We start from the raw sequence: 16759 nt of genomic DNA, 5'->3' as shown, positions 1-16759 counted from the left end.
CTGAAAATTTGGTATCAAGTATTCAGTTTACTGTTTCTGTTTTGTCTATAAAGCGTGCACACACTTGACACACTTATGTGTAAAATATAACAAAATAGGACATGTACCAAGTTCCCATTCACTGATTTCAAGCTGGACAAGAGACGTTCTTCCACATCAGTCATTTTTATTCATATGGAAATTATCTTTCTCTGCTACAACAATCATTATGAATTGCCACAGGGCTAGAAAAAATAATTCACCAGCATTGGCAAGGCAGGTTGCCAAGATGCTTTTCAAAATGAACCACAGAAACCATAAGAAAACATCAGAATTTAATAGAACTCAACAAAATTTCTACCTCCAAATCAAATATAATCCTATTTGACACTACAAACTCGAGAGGGAATAATGCCATCAGCTTGTTTGCACATGAACTGTCCTTCTATAATCAGGCTCATCTCACAGTTCTTCAAGTTGGAGTTTATAACATAACTCTTCAGCCACCTGCACTTCTAGAAGTTAAAATTCCTCTGAAATGGGGTGTGCATGTGTGTGTGTGTATATATATATATATATATACATATATATATATGTGTATATATATATATGGATGGATAGATAGATAGATAGATAGATAGATAGATAGATAGATAGATAGATAGATATCTCTATGTGAGTGCACTGACAAATTCATTTAAAGCATACACTAATGGAAGCAACATGCTCACCCAAGACCATGCAACTTATCATCCCTCAATTATTTTTTTAACAGATGTACAGGTATAACTAAAACATACTAGATGTTTGCTACTTAGTTTATGTAACTTTTATTTGTATCTAAAACCCCAGAATAGTTAAGAAACACAGTGATTTTACCTTGGTGGGTATCCGAGACGTTAAAAGAAATGCCCGACATGATGCCAACACCTATTGAAAAAAAAGAAAAGTACAGAATTTGTAAGAAATATTTAATATTTTTAAAGACTATTCTCTAGGAAAATCCAGAGGGAAAGTGCCTTTAGTAGAGTGAGCATAGACTGCCTTTGCTGTCATACACTGAAGGAAGAAAACTGTGATCAGATCCAGTAGAACACAGTGAAGAGACTGTTGCAATCTAATAATCTATAAACTAGTTAGCACATCATTGACCTGAATAAATTTATTTAATCAATCTCTCAAGAACAGGTACTAGAAATCTCAGTGACATCTTAAAAAGAAACAAGGATAAGAATTCCTACCAGGAACACAGGATGTCCTTAAACGTAAAAAAATACACAAGATAAGCATGATGTTATTGGTGATATAAGAGACTGTAAGCAAACATTTTCTTTTGGACACATTTGGTGCATTTCTAGAGTGAGAATGCAAAGGTTTCTCATTGATATCACCTGCATTTCTTCTCCAGCAAAAATGCATTTAGGCTAGTGAGACCAGTAACTCTGGGAAGAAAACAAGTATTTTGCAAGCTACTGCCAATCAAAATATAATTATTCTATATCATATCACTCCAATCTTTAGTAGCACATCCCACTCACAGATTTTACGCTATGCAGAACAGATGACTCATCTTGCAAAACTACAGTACTCCTTGTTGATTTACCTGCCTACAGAATTATTTACTATTGGCTACATCTTTTTCCAGACCAAAAAAACCCCCAAAAAACCCAAAAAACCCCCACACCACCCAAAAAAACCCCCCAAATTCCATTTGAACACCAGCATCAAAATCCCACAGCACATGCAGAGGTTTTCACACAGCTAGGACCTTCTGAACTCATCTCTGCTCAGTAATTATCCATCATTAGATGATCAGGTTGACATAAAAACCATGTTCCTCACTCAGAGAGGGAGAACCAGCCTAAGAAGCCAACCCAACACCTAGCTCCAAATGCTGTTCAAACACTTCAGAGACTGGATTCCAGCTTTAGCACCTCAGTTGAATCACATGTTGCTAAAACCTAAGAGCATGAGTGTCAGATATTAGCAGATTGTTTCGGGGTTGATGTGTTAGATCTAGTGCTCTGATGCAGAGCCAAACCACTGTATAACAACCAGTGCCTCCTATAAGGCTCAACCCTTAACTGGATCCCCTTATGCTGCGTGGCACATCCAGGCCCTGTCAGACAGACCTGCTTCATCTCCTTGCTCACATGTGGGAGAGAAACAGTCTCTCCTGCTCTCCTCTTGGCTGCACCTATCCCAAGAATGTCTTCCACAATCCAGCACAAAGAGAAAGGGGAAGGGCCCACCCAAGGGATTTTTCCACTGTACAACCACAATGTCCCCAGCAATAAAACCTTGATGTTTCCCCTCCCTCACCCACCTGCTCAGGGCAGCTACACACAGTTGGACACTGCTCTTCTGGCAGCCCCTGGGAAAGATCACGCCCCTGTGTGCTCACAAAATAGCTTCGCTATCAGTAAGAGTGTCCCTCTTATTCACAAACTCACTCACAAACAAGCTGCCCAGCTCTGAACAGGGGTAGGTGATCAGGCACCCTCCTGGCACTGGTACCACTAAAAAAATCGCTCCAGGGCAACAGGCAGAACAGCTGCAACAGCTTCTCCTGATCTGCTTCTGGTCACCATGTCTCAGCTGCACAAGTGAGATAGTTAGGGAAAAGGACACCTTTTGAAGACCTGCTTTCCATATTACCTTCTAGGTAGTGGCCTACAGCATTAGAGAGATCAGTGCTCATGTATATGTCACCACAGTGGGACAGCTGGCCGCAGGAAAATCATGTCACAGTCTTGTTATAAAACATTTGCTTGCATATGTGGGTTGAAGTTACTTTATGAGCATTGAGAGGGTTAATGTAACATGATTACAGTACACATGAGCAGTCCAAACAACAAAGTTAAATGCAAACCAGGTAGCCAGAAGGACCTAACAATTATGTTGGAAAAGGATGTTCCAACAGAGCACCTGTCAGGATATACTTTTGTGGTAGATGTACTAATGATACCAAAGAGATCTTTCTAACACCAACAAAGCTGAAATACCCACTTACCTAAAGATGCATTTATACACAGAGAGGACCGCTGTAAGATGATACTTCCCACTCAGCAGGTAGAGAGGTAATATTGAGCAATAAAGTGCTACAAAAAAAGCCTGAGCCCTCTAATCCAATAACACTGAGGTTTCTACAGTTTTCACAGTTGAGACTGTCACAAACAAGTAAGAGTTTGATTTTCACGTAAAATCAGTTGAAGACAAGGTCAATTACTATTGCAAAATTAATGCCCCATCTTGACAACAGCAGGACTAGATTTATTATTTACCTCCTAAGAGGAGGTATTTATCACAATTTTAGTTGCTAAAATCCATAAGTATGCATCATGACCTTTGACAGGATCAGCTTTACTTTACCGCTTTCTGATTTTTTTCTGATATTTTAAAAATTTTATGTGACACCTGCATTTTAACATCATAATTTTTCATCATATTTAGAAACACAGTAACCTGTACCCTGATTCAACTTGAGAGTTGCTGAATAAGCTGTGAAACATGAACGGTTTTCAGTGACCTTCTTCTCGATAACTCTGCAATGCATAAACAAATAATGTCTATTAAGATAGCAGCTCACCCGTGTCTCTGCCAATAGGATTCTGCATGGTTGTTAGTACCAGCAAGGGCAACAGAACATGTATTACAGACTAGTTAAAACAACACATCACTCTATTCCTTCCCTTGCAAAGTATGATGCTAGTGCCAAAGGCAGAGGCACCAGAAGTGCTTTCACACTGACAGCTCAAGTCTCCTTTCAAGAAGCAAGTTAATTTTGTGAAGGAAGACCCAGGTCTCTGTGCATTCCTCTGACATGAATAATGAGTATGTGCTTAATTGCACAATTATCTAGGGCTTCCAGAAGCATCCAGATTTCCTGAATTTTTTTTTAATTTCTTCATACAAAGAAACTAAAAAGCAGTAGCAGCCACCATTACTCTAGCAATCCCCAAGCATCTTACTGAGAAGGCTCTGCCACTGTTATATTCATTTTGCACCTGGGGAACCTTGAGTACAGGAGAAGTGTCATGATCCAAATCACTTTGAAAACCAGACTCAGAGGAGCAGACCCCCTCACTCCAGGGACAACTCTGAACAAAGAGCTCCTTGGCTCCCAACTGATCAGGAATGTCAGCTGGGCACAGTGTATAATTCACCTTATCATCTGATAAGAAAATGATCTCACTTGTTCCGCATAACAAGTCACAGCCCTGCTCCTTCATAACCATTTTGTTTGGTCGCGAGTAGTATTCAATCATTAATAAAGTTAAAAGATCCCATCAAAAGCACGTGGGTTAAAGAAAAAGACTCAGGATTTGAATCATGCTTTAACACACCGGTAAGCCAAAAGGTTTGCAAGTGACTGATGTGAAGGCAGCAAACACATCCAGGTAAATTTTATGTGTGTGTGTGGCTCAGCTTCGCAAACGAAGATTTGGGAAGGGCTGTCCCCACGTGGGTGTGCCCTTCCAGCCTGTGCGGGGGATTTTAGGTGAGGCACAGCGTGCACAGAACTGGCCCCACTGTTTAAGTCCTGAGGTTCATCTGCCACGGCCGAGTGAGCTTGGACAGTGCCAGTGAAGTCCTCAGGACTAGAACCTACAGCACCCAGCATTTCCCAGGAGGTCTCCCATCCAAGTACTAATCTGGGGCTGACCCTGCTTAGCTTCCGAGATCTGACGGGATCGGATGTCAGGGAGGCATTTAACTGCCAGGTAAACTTTATACAGAGTACATAACCTGGCTGTTGCTCCATGCAAGGAATGATAAAAGAGCATTTTATTTAGTTAACAGCAGCTTCAGTCTGTCTTCTTCAAGTATAAAACAGGATTATGATTTGAATTTTAAATTACTCCAATTCGCACACATATACCAGAGTTGATTTCCTAATATTTTTATCATTTCAAATTCTGTAATGCTCCCTACACTGCTCACAGTGTACATGAAACAAGTTAAAATTTGGAAACTTTTACCAAAAACCTACCCTGATAATTATTAGTCCAGAGACTCAAGGCCTACAAGGTCATCTTCTGTTTACCAGAATAAATAATCTGCTTCAGTAAATAAAATTAATTTGAACACAGATCCTCATTGAGTTTATCAGTAAAACATAAACATACAGATGCATTTGTGATTTATTGTCAAATTCTAGCCTTATTACCCATTTTAGTACTGGAAGTTAAATTAACAGAGTTGCACTGGGTTAACCTAGTCACCCTACCTGGCAGTCACTCTTGGGAAGATCATTAGTGCAACTCAGCTCTGTGCTAATTGCATCTGTTTTGCCAGACAGACCACAGCAACTCAAGCTACCTTATCTATATTTAAAACAGTTTTGAATTCATAAGTAAATGAAAAACTTTTTTAAAACACTACTGCCCTTTTTTAAATGCCCAGGGATAAAGAGTTCTGGAAAACACAGTGAGCATACATGACTCATGACTAAACATGAAATAAAATAGAATCATCCCAGCACTTCATGGGCTGTGGGAAGTTGCATGATGCTTGTTCCACTCACTACCACAGATGTTTTGAAACTTCCCTCTACTGAAATCTCAAAAAAATGATTGATTAGCCAAATGTTTTTCTGGAATGTTTTCTGAAATGCTTTTGCTGGAAACTGATGGACATAAACACTTTAAACAATCCACCCAAAATCCCCCCAACAACTAACTTGGTACTTTTTTCATCAACTGTTGCAATTTTACCTCTTAAAATACACTCTCTGTACCTTTCCTTACACTGTGGTTTCTTTTTCTCCCAGTGCTTGCCATCTTGTCAGCCTCAAAATTGATTCAGTCTCTTCCATTCTAATTTACTGGAGAAAAGATGCATTGGCAACGCATTTTCTTATTTAGGTAGCCATCATTTTGAGAATGCCTGGAATCCAAAAGACAGTCCTTATAGTTATACCATCCCTCTTAGTTATACCATCCCTATTTTTATTGTTACTCATTACCATTATTGTCCAGAACATCGGCATTTTTAGGTTTCCACACTTATTTGTTGCTTTATGATTTCTACCATAAGCTTTCGATTGTTACTGCTGATTCAATATCTGATGTACACACAATAATGGGAGGTAAAGCAGCAGCACTAATAGAGTTTTTGTTTTGTTAAAATGTGGATGAATCAATACTTGTTAGAGCATCCAGTCTCTCTCGGTCCCTATAGGATTGACCATTCATTTCCCGGGTTGCATGCCTGATGTTGTAAATGCTTCATCCTGAAGCAACTGGAGTTCGATTAGATAAAAGGCCCCTTTCAGCACCACGTTAGAGATGTTAGAGCTGGTTTTGAGCGAGGCAGTTCCTACTAAAAGCACTGTGCCTCCCTACACAAAGAGGCTAGCTGACATCCTGAAGGGCTTTTTGGAGGGCTGATTAGCTCAGGCACAACACAAACATGTATGCTGCATCATCTGAAATGGTAGTATCACTTGGCATATGGTGGCTTTCTCTGCTGAATGCTGACACCAGTAAAGCAGCCCAGTGCAGCCCTGACCTGAGGGCTTGCAGCATCACCACCTTCATCCACACAGCCCTCTCAGTTGCCTGAGGTTGAGTTTGTCTGTGACTATTTGGTCTTGGTTACTTTTAAAGTGTCATCTAGGACAAAATCATTGACAAGTCTTACTCACTCCTGTTCCAAATGTCTACTTATTTATCCACCAATACTGACCCAGTCTTTGGAACTGGAGAAGATCCTTTTTGAAAGGGTTAGTGCATTTCAGTTCACACACACAAATAAAATTTCTCCCTCTCTGAGCCAAGTTGAACACATTCCCAGGCTTGCCTAAGCTGCTGGTGCCTGTGTGGCCAGCCAAAGACCAAAACATATCCCAGAGCAGACCGGCAGCACTAAGGCAAGCTGTTATTTGCATTCATACAATTCTCTCCTGCCCAATACAGGCTCAAGATCTACAGCTCAAGTAACTACCTCAGCCATCGCCATAAAGGGCTGCTCTGCTGGCATATTACCATTCCTGAAGTCAATCACTGCTGACTCAACAAGGTCCTCTTATGTGAGCCATGGACAGAGTGTGAGCCTCCCTGCCATAGGCATGCTGTGAAGAGCACACCTTTTCACTGATCCTTATTGCCATCACACAGCATTAAAAAATCAAGCCTGATCTGTTATGGGTCACCAATTTCCATATTTTCTAGATGGCAAAGGATGATATCGGGAAAAGTTTTAGTTGAAATTTTGGGGGATTTTCCACAGAAAATGTGTGCTCAGATACCAAAACAGCTGGCACTAAATCTGCTGTGTTTAAAGGGAAGAAAAACATCTTTCAAATTAATGTACCAAGCAAGACAGGGGAAACCACAAGATGGCACAACGGAGTGCTTTACATAAATTTCCCTTTCAGTCTAAGTTAGAGGACCCTTCTAACAGAAATGGTTATTTAGCTATTGGAGACCTGCTCAAATCTGCAAAGCAGTTTCTACTTCAGAGGCAACAATGAACAAGTCCTCCCTAGAAGACAGTTAAGAAAAGTATCCTCATTTTAGAACTGATGAAAACCAAGGCATAGGCAAGCAGAGATTTGCCTAAAACAAGAAGGCAAAATGAAGTGGAAAAGCTTGAAATAGAAGCTTGGAGTAAAAGGGCCCTAATTCTGCAGTATGAGAAGAAATAATATAGCTTGGAGGTTTATCAGCAAATTCAGACAGAATTTCCAGACTAAACCAAATTTGTTTATTATCTCCTCCAACAGTTCTAACAACACTACCATTACCACCTACAAGGCAGTGTACTAGCCCTGCAAACTGTTTATAAAAGACACATGAATCAAGCCGTGCTTCTCTAACACCAGGAGAGCAAACAAACATGAACACTTGCTATAACCCTGCAATTGTTTTGCAAGGAGCAAACAACTCAGCTATTCCAGTAAAGGCGGGAGTTCAGAAGAAATGGAGACAGATGCTTACCTTTGGCCAGACACAACCAAGGGCAGCAACAGGAGCAACGGACACCTCAACTTCCAAGCCCTGTCACTTAAAGTATCATGTGATGTAGTCACCAGTGGTGCAGACTGGGACTCCCCTGATTTTGAGACTTTACACTCAGAAGTTTTGTATCTAATCCTACCATATCCATTAACCACATTGCTGCTTGTGGAGGGACAGACATCTATTGCATATGTGCACAGCATTCCCTTGTTCTTCCAACCAGTCAGTCATGAACCAGTTTCTTGGCATTGTGAGAGATGTCCAATACAGAGCACTAAAGCCAATGCAATCCCTTGCAGACTGCATTGGCTTTGTCATTCTGCTCACCACCACACAATTCCCAAGAACAAAAAAACCCCATAGTGCTGTAAAGCACTAAATACCAGAAGACCTACCTAGCATGTTCTTTAAGCCTCCTCTGAGTTATGAAAATAGGGAACAGAGAGCAGCAGCCCTTCAACAATACAAAGTCCTCCTCATGGCACTGGACCCAGCCTGGGCTGACCGCAGCCGGGGTAGAGGAGAGGAGCAGGAGACATGCAGGATCAACCACATACCTTCACTTACTCATCACTGAGGCATATCACCCAAAGGGGGTTTTCCATCTCTGTACCTACACTACACATAAATAGGTCACCAGCACAGCAGTGTGAATACACCTTTATTTCAAATTTTTTCCCCACTTTCACTTTTATCTATATAAAGCCATTACACAGATTCACCATCACAATTCAGGTTACAAAGTACCTTATCAGACTTTTACAATGTTCTAGCCTCACAATACTTGGTTAAATAACAGGTTGAGAATATTCCATTGACTTGTAACTCAAAGGGCTCCAGCATTTCCTGAGCAACAATTTTTTATGCTCTTGTGCTACTTCTCTCCATCATAAAAAGAGCATACAGGCACCCTTTGAAAAAACTCTCCCGTTACCTATCCATGGTGTTAATAACAAGAAACATCCATATACCTTCCCTCTTCCTACACAGAGTTTGCTTCTTTGTTTATGGACAGCAGTTGAAACTGGAAGCATTTTGGTGTGCTGCATATGACGCTGTTTCTATGCAAAAGTAGCTGGAAATAGATTTTGCTATTGCAGTGCTTTTATTCTTATCTTCTTTAATTTCATCACTTAGAAATGCCAGATGAAACATTTTGCAGTGATCCTTGGTGATGGGATTGCTCTCTTTTTAAGTGTGTCACAGCAACCATAATGAAGAACTTTAAAGACCAGGAAGGAAAACAAAAACTTCAGGTACAGAGGAAAAGCAATTTGATCTACAGAGCAAACATTTTATAAGAAACTCTGTATTTGCATTTAGTTACTAACAATTAAATGAAGATTCAATTAGCAAAGTGCTATGCACTTAGCTCCACTTAATATTAAAATAAAATAAGTAACACATTAAAAAATTTTCCTCAATAGCCACTGCCATAAACCACTGTTTCAGAAATATTGACCTTGGAACACCCCAAGAGCTGTGGCCCAGAGAAAGACGTCAGCTTAATAAATGTGTAGAATTAAGTCTTTCGTGCACTTTCCATGCATATACAAATTGAAGCACAAACCCAAACCAATGGATGGAGAGTTATAAAAACCTTCAAGCCTAGGCAGCTCTTTCCCAAAGAAACAGAGGCAAGACAAAACCCTCTTCCTCATTAGATCCAGAGGGGTTCACTCAAGATCTGCTCCTCTACACTACTGCAGGAGTCTCATTGCTGTCCTGTGTGCACTCTGATTTCCTTTTCCTCCTTTTGCTTCCCTACCAAACCCTTTTTTCATCTCTATCATCTATAAAATACCAAGTAGCCCCTGGAACTAACACAACTTGACAACCACTCCATTCCTAATCACCTGAGCAAGCACCTGCAAGTCTTCATACATTTTGGTATCTTAAGACCATCAATCTTTCAAGACAGGAATGGTGCTTGAGCCAGCTCCTTGGCCATTTAAAATCTTTAAAAGCCACCACTATATTCCCAGCCCCCAGGCTCAGGTGTTTTGTTATACTGTTTTGCATTTTACAAGATGATCTCTTTTACAGCTAATTTATTTCTAGTGTATCACATTTCTTCTTTGATAAAGAAATCTTTTCTTTCACAGTTTAAAACACCTTCCAGAAATGGCAAGAAGAGAGCAAATGACTCCCCTGTCTCTGCACAAGAAAGCAGTGCTGGCATCCCCACTGCTATCCCCACATGCAATGGGCAGTGGAAGAGGTTCCTTCCAGTATGGAGCTTTTCCATAGCTCCAATACTTTATCATTCAAGTGGTGGGAGCTGAAAATGGCTGGGACATCCTCTTTTGGTCTACCCAGTGCTGACCGACCACCCAACCACCAGTTTAGCTGATGAGCAACTACCATCTCCTGGGGAAAACACATGAAACCTTCTCTGTCACACACTTAACTTACAGTCAGGGCAACCCAATAACTGAGGTGTCAACAATGTCCCCACTCCCCTGTCATGCAGATGTATGAAGTTGGATAGATTTCTTCCTTAGGAAATTCTGTACCAGACTACAAATCCCAGCTGGAAGTCCCTCCCCCTTCTCCCACTCTGTATCTAGCAGGCAGGAAACCCAGAGGCCACACCAGCTTTGGACAGTGACACAGCTGATTGCATTTGGCTTCTCCTCAGACAGAAATTCAGGAATTGCCACATTCCACAAAAGCAATTTTGCCTCCAACATGCTGCAAAAAAATACTTGGCAGTTTCAGCCCACTCCTAAAATGCACACTGTCTTGTCTGCCTAAGAAACACAAACTGCATGTGCTGGGCAAAACCCACTGAGGTAGGGCTACTATTCTTTGTGCTGATTTTTAAAAGTCATATGATGACAATGACTGAATGCTGTTCATCACTAAAAATTAATATGCTCCTACCTAATATAAAGGTCATTTTCATAATTTCTGATTTTGTGAGGATTCTTAAATGTATCACACTACTATAGCATGTTACTTTTACAGCTTCTGATCCAGTATATTAACTTGAGAAATGCATGCAGTAACAAAATATCCCCATTTATCTGAGAACATCAATTTCTAACAGCCAAATAAAAAATAAACTTTTTTTAAAAAAAAAGGTCAGAAACCATGCTTAAAGTAATTACAATCCACTGAATGCAAATAACTCTGCTCTTCAGACTTAGGATTTAAGTATAACAACTGTTACCCTTGTACACTACACTCAGTAGTGAGAGCTTCCAGATCTTCCGAAAATTTCAGTGGTTTGTAAACTTCCTATGACCCTGAAAATTTGGGGGAAAAATCATCTTGCCTCCCCAAAAAGCCTTCACAAGATTCTGATGCAAAGGTCTTCTAAATCAGACTGTTTCTCCAAACAATTTTGTTTGTGAATTTGGGTTTTGTAAGCACTGATTCATATGCTTAATGCTGCTTAACCACTGCTCATTTCTAAACACGAGAGTCTTATGGAGAGGAAGAGAGCTTTTAAAAGGTTACTTCACTACAGTGAACATATAACTGACTCAGCTTGTCAGAGCAAGCTACAGAAGTGTCAAGCAAACTAGATCCTTCCAGGCTTTATCATTTATCTAGAATAATGATTCACAAGCTCTTCAATTTGTGGACTATCTTATTTTTCAATATAGAGGTATAGTACAGTCTCCAAAGGAGGAAAATACATCTGAGAACAGACTTTGCTCTGTTTAGATGGTAGGTTGGCAGGCAACTCTCTTCCCATTCTCCAGACGGCCAGGCCTTTAATTCCTAAGAATCATCCTAGGTAGACAGAACACTGCTTCAAAAACTGTTACTGAATCATCAATGTTTTGTTTCTAAAGAAATTTCTAATGAAGAAAAAGCTGGTATATGTCCACAAAGAAGGAAAGGTGGGCACTCAGGAGGCTCAGCAACAGTTTGCACTGTGGTGAGACAACTCCCTCCATAGCCCCAGACCCATGTGCCACCAGCACCAAACCACCCCACCGAAAGGGCCCAGTACAACCAAAGGCAGTCTCTTCTGCAGGCAAACATGTGACTGAAACAACTCAAGGTCAGCTTAGCCGCAATACATCCCAGCTACCAACCAACAACATCAGAGACACCGGAACATAGTGCTCTAGGTAAGTTAACTGCCTGAAAAGGTCCCCATGCCACAGAGAGACCTTTCAGGCTAGACCCAACTCCACACAATTTAAGTTACCCTGGTTTTAAGGAAATTTAGAGCTTCCTTGAATAAGACAAGTCAGTAGGTATCCTGACTGCAGCATGGATGCATTTTTTTAAGCTTTTTCCAAGCACCACTACACTCTTGCAGTTAACACAGCTCAGATGGTGATCAAAACAGAACAAAAGATTAAAATAGACACAACTTCAAGAAGACAGGATACCTTTTAAGCACGGTATCCCCCGGCCTATTATCTCTACCTATTCAATAGCAGGGTTGAAAACTAACTTGCTCACCTACCACTGGAGATGTACAGGGAAGCCTTCAGCTGAAATTCAACGCATCACAGACAAAATTTTTTCATCCACTGTCTTGTCAATGCTCTACCTTTTTCACTCTGATATAGGGTGTTTAGACACATAATTTGTATCTTTATTATGTATTTAAGCTAGACATTGCCTAAATAAAACAAAACCCATGCTACAATCAGCTTGAACCACTTGAAAGAAGTATTGGTGTTATTTCCTGCTTTTTGTAAAACGTTGTAGTTTCTTTGATTCTTCATGCTGGTGAAAGGTTTTTTGAGTTTTTTTAAGTGCAAAAGCCAAAACCAAACGTTGCTAATTGCATTGCACAATAATGTGCAAGTGCTTATCCTTAGGAAAACTAGTACAATTGTTCACTTCCTGGGTGGACTCCATCCAGTTGCTACTGTTGCCTTTCTTGTCATCTATTAACTTCAGAGGGGATTTTAATATTTAGTTTAAGCAGTGCAAGATCTCACAAGTGAAGTATTAGTCAGTTAAAGTCCATCTCAGTTTAGTTTCTAAGAACAAGGCTTGCAAGTGCAACTTTAAGATTACACCAGTTAAAAAGTATGGCATTAATATTCACACACCAGTTTAGCTAAATTTGCTTCAAATGTGACTATCATCCTTAGCCTAAATTCACAGTAACGTGGATTTGATGGAGTTATACATCATCGATCAATCACTTCAACAAACTCACCTGGATTCAGTCAATTTTTGCTGGTCTTCTCACAGAAGTCAGAAAGGAAAATGCTGTTCAATCATGCTGCCTAAATGGCTGAATCGTGTATAATCACGATTTTTCTACCCACTTCTTGTTTATCATCTCTTCTCAAGATCTTGTATTGCTTAAAGGTCTAAATATGTTTTCTTTTCCTTTTGTTGAGCTTTGATATTTATATCAACGCAGAAGTTTTGTACAACTAAAATTAGAAGCTTTAAAGAAATGGCTGTAAAGTTTTTGAATTACATGGTTAAGTTCCCAAACACACCATAAATAAATCATCACTGTCTTGTTAGCAAGTTTGTACAAAATTTTACCAACATAGCAACGGAAGATATCAGAATTTCATTGAAGATTTGAGTTCCGCCCAAATACATGTATTATTGGACATTAACTCCATTATTCAGATGAGAGCATTAATGATGTCAGTAAATGACAGCCATCAGAGATGGAAACCTCCTACCACAATTGCAACACTGAAACAAACTCCTAGCCTTATCTTCTATTTCTTCTGTCACAGTCCTCTGATCATTAAACTTGTCTACATTATCTTTTTTAATTTTCTTGTAGACTGGGTATAGCTATCTTCTCTTTCCCTTTCCTAAATCCTAGCATTTTCTCACACACCTGCACCAAGAAATGAAGACGAGGAGAAGAAAACATCCATGTCAACATGTCTGTGATGGAATTACTTTTCAAATTCCATTGCATTGCAGAGCTCCACCAATTCTGAAGGGTCCCTACTTCCCACTTGGTCATAAATTAAGAGATCTTCTGTCTTCAAGTATAGATTTCTCCTTAAGCAGTGGTCAAAAGAGATGGAAACAAGGAGACATTTTATTGACATCTACTCCAGGGTGAGTAGAGAAGTTTTGGAAGACACTACTCTGCTCAATCTGAAAAAGTAAGAGTGCTCACTACCCACTGCATTTAAGAAAAAAAGCAAAAACCAACTTTTTGCCTCAAACAATCACATCATCATGGATCATAAAGTACATTTTTAATGAGGCCACTCCTAGAAGCTATTATCATACATGCAATTAAGGCCCTAATTTAAAATTGCAGGTGATAGAAGCAAATAGGAATAACCCTTTCAGGAAAAGATGTCGAATACCAGGCTTCTAAATCAATACATCTTTATGCCCACTCTTCACATGATAAAGACCCCAGTGCTTCATCCAACAATATCAGCATGGGGCCTGAGGTGGTTACTAATAAAAACTCTGAAGAATTTTGCTTTAAAACATGTGAAAGTGGTGGGGCGGGGGGAAGACAGTTTTACCTTTCCTGCAGCCACGTGAAAATACATAACAGCTCTCAAGGTACATAACTGACCCACCTGTGGCACAAATCAATTAATTCTATAGTTTCTGAAGTCCAGTAAATTAGTTAGAAAAACTAACTAGTTTCTAATTAGTTAGAAAAACACAGCCTTCTCCTGCTCCTCAAGGTTCACACTATGCGATCTGACCCTGGTTGTAATGATCATGTCACTATAAATGCATGATGAATGAAATAGAGATGTCTGAAAACACTGGTACTCAATAACGCTCACTCCAAAAGGGTCAAAGCCTACAGACCATGACAGTGCAGCAACAGCAGCAATATGCGAACAGGCCTTGAAAAAGTGAGATCACCGACTGGAGATGTGATGTAAGACAAAACCAGACAGGGCCAAGCCTCAGGTCTCATAATCAGGTATCATTCCCGAGGAGGGGAACGTGAAATGGATGCTTCCCTTAAATTAAACCAGAAAGAGGTTTTAATGCAAAGTCAAAACACTACAGAAAGTGACTAAATGTCAAGGTAATCCAGTTTTGAGGACTAACACATGAATTTTTCCTCTTCACTCAATTTCTGGTCTTTGCCATGCTTCTGCTTCCGGAAGGCTGTGTAACCAGTTCAAAGACTTCAATATCCCACACAAATCTTCATTGGTAAGGGCAGTAATTTTTATTTATACTGGCTGAAGATGCTACTTGTTGGCAACATGAAGATACCGAAGAAGAACTTGTAAGAAGGAAAATTAGACTGAGGCTGACCAACTGCTTCAACTGTGGAAGATTTGTTCCATGCAGAAAAAAGAAAGATTACAGTTATACACAGCAAGTTGAATGCACTTGGAAAGCTCAGGCTGCTCTGCTGCCTGCTCTTCTGATAGCTCGTCTGCTCATGCTCAGTAAGTCAACACGTTTGAGACATGGTACACTTCCTGACATGCAACTCATTGGAGCCATGTTGGATTCTGGCTATTGAGTTCATATAAACCTAGAGCGGCCATGATCTCCAGATGCCCAGCATCCATGGTTTCACCTGGATCACCACAGCCCTGCAAATACTGGAGAAATCCACCCTACCTTCAGTATTTTCCCAAGTTTTGGGGTTTTGCCCCTCAAGTGCAATCAGATAACATGAACAGAGAAACTCAAATGCATGTGGACTGCATAGACTGAGGATAGAGGTTCACAAAAGGGTTAATCTGTGCCAACTAGAGCTGTCCCGATTTAAAAGCTGTGAACACCTGACACTTACTAGGGACTGAGCTCTCTCCCAAAGGCAAGTTTACCTTGGGCTAAATTTGTCACCTTTCATATGCCTTTCTTGCAACTCCAGTGCACTCAGTTCTTACATTAGCAAATGCGCAGCCTGCCCTTTTGTCTGCAGCTGCTTCAGTGCTATTTGCACCATGTTTCTGCCTGAAGGTTCGTCCCTCTGCTCCTGTGCCCATAGCTTGAGAAGCTCATAATTGGCAGATCTGGGACACTAAATAATTCCTAGGAAAAGCCAGGAAGCTTCTGAAACCAACAAACAAGACAAAAAACATCTCAGTTAGGGATGTGTGTATGTGTAGTGAATGAAAACCAGTGACAACATAAAACTGTGAAAATATTTCTTTCCAGGTCACTTTTACCATGGAACGTGATTTGATTCTCTAAATTCACTGTGTTGATACCATAAACATACCCCTTTTCAGTAGCAAATGCACAGATGGCTGCAGAATCATACTTCCTTTAAACAAGATGGTGCTGTTTCAGATTATTAGTTTGAAATACCATCCCCTGCAGCGCATATACTCCTGTGATTTATATACCTAAGTCAGTACTGCTTTTCTAATGGAGCAGTAATTCAAGTATTTTCTGGTTCATTCTAATAAATAAATTAATGCAGAGAGTCTACAAATACAAGGTAACCAACAATTTTAAAGAAGTAACAAAACCACACTGATTTGTGTTTAATTTGCTAATTTCTAGAGAAAAGGAGAAACTTCGGAAATACAAACAAATGAGGCACTCTGAAAACTATGAAGGAAAGGATAAGCCTTAAAAGATCATGTGTTTTAAAAATAAAATCAACTAACTAAAAATTACAGCTAATGTTATCTCTCCAGTCCATACAACTGGTGCATTTCTGGTATAGTTTTGGAAGTCAATTTTGTTATCAAAATACAGTCAACAAATCTACATATCACATGCATCAAAAGAAGTCCAGAGCTGAAAAGTTATCTCTGCCTTACCCTAGGTATTATGTAAAACTTACAGGGTGGGGGGAACATCAGGAAGGCAGTAGCTATACACAATTTGTGACACCAAAGAAAAAGACACCAAGCTTTGTAACAGTCACACAAATACATGGTGCCTTTTTTTCTAACCAT

At 40.0% G+C, this 16759-nt stretch overlaps 1 protein-coding gene across 5 annotated transcripts in view; it reads right to left on the bottom strand.

The window, feature by feature from the left end:
• The window catches only part of CARMIL1 (capping protein regulator and myosin 1 linker 1), a 189689-nt gene that overhangs the window by 111599 nt on the left and 61331 nt on the right, over nucleotides 1-16759 (bottom strand). For all 5 annotated transcript variants that reach the window (XM_071554950.1, XM_071554951.1, XM_071554952.1 and 2 more), the window contains one exon: nucleotides 859-909. In XM_071554950.1, coding sequence (XP_071411051.1) covers nucleotides 859-909 — 51 coding nt within the window. The remainder of the gene's footprint in view (nucleotides 1-858; nucleotides 910-16759) is intronic.

Source organism: Pithys albifrons, chromosome 4 (assembly GCF_047495875.1).
Source record: "Pithys albifrons albifrons isolate INPA30051 chromosome 4, PitAlb_v1, whole genome shotgun sequence".
In the NCBI taxonomy this organism is placed as follows: Eukaryota; Metazoa; Chordata; class Aves; order Passeriformes; family Thamnophilidae; genus Pithys; species Pithys albifrons.
Note: the sequence above shows the minus strand (reverse complement) of the source record. Positions and strands in the feature narration are given on the sequence as shown.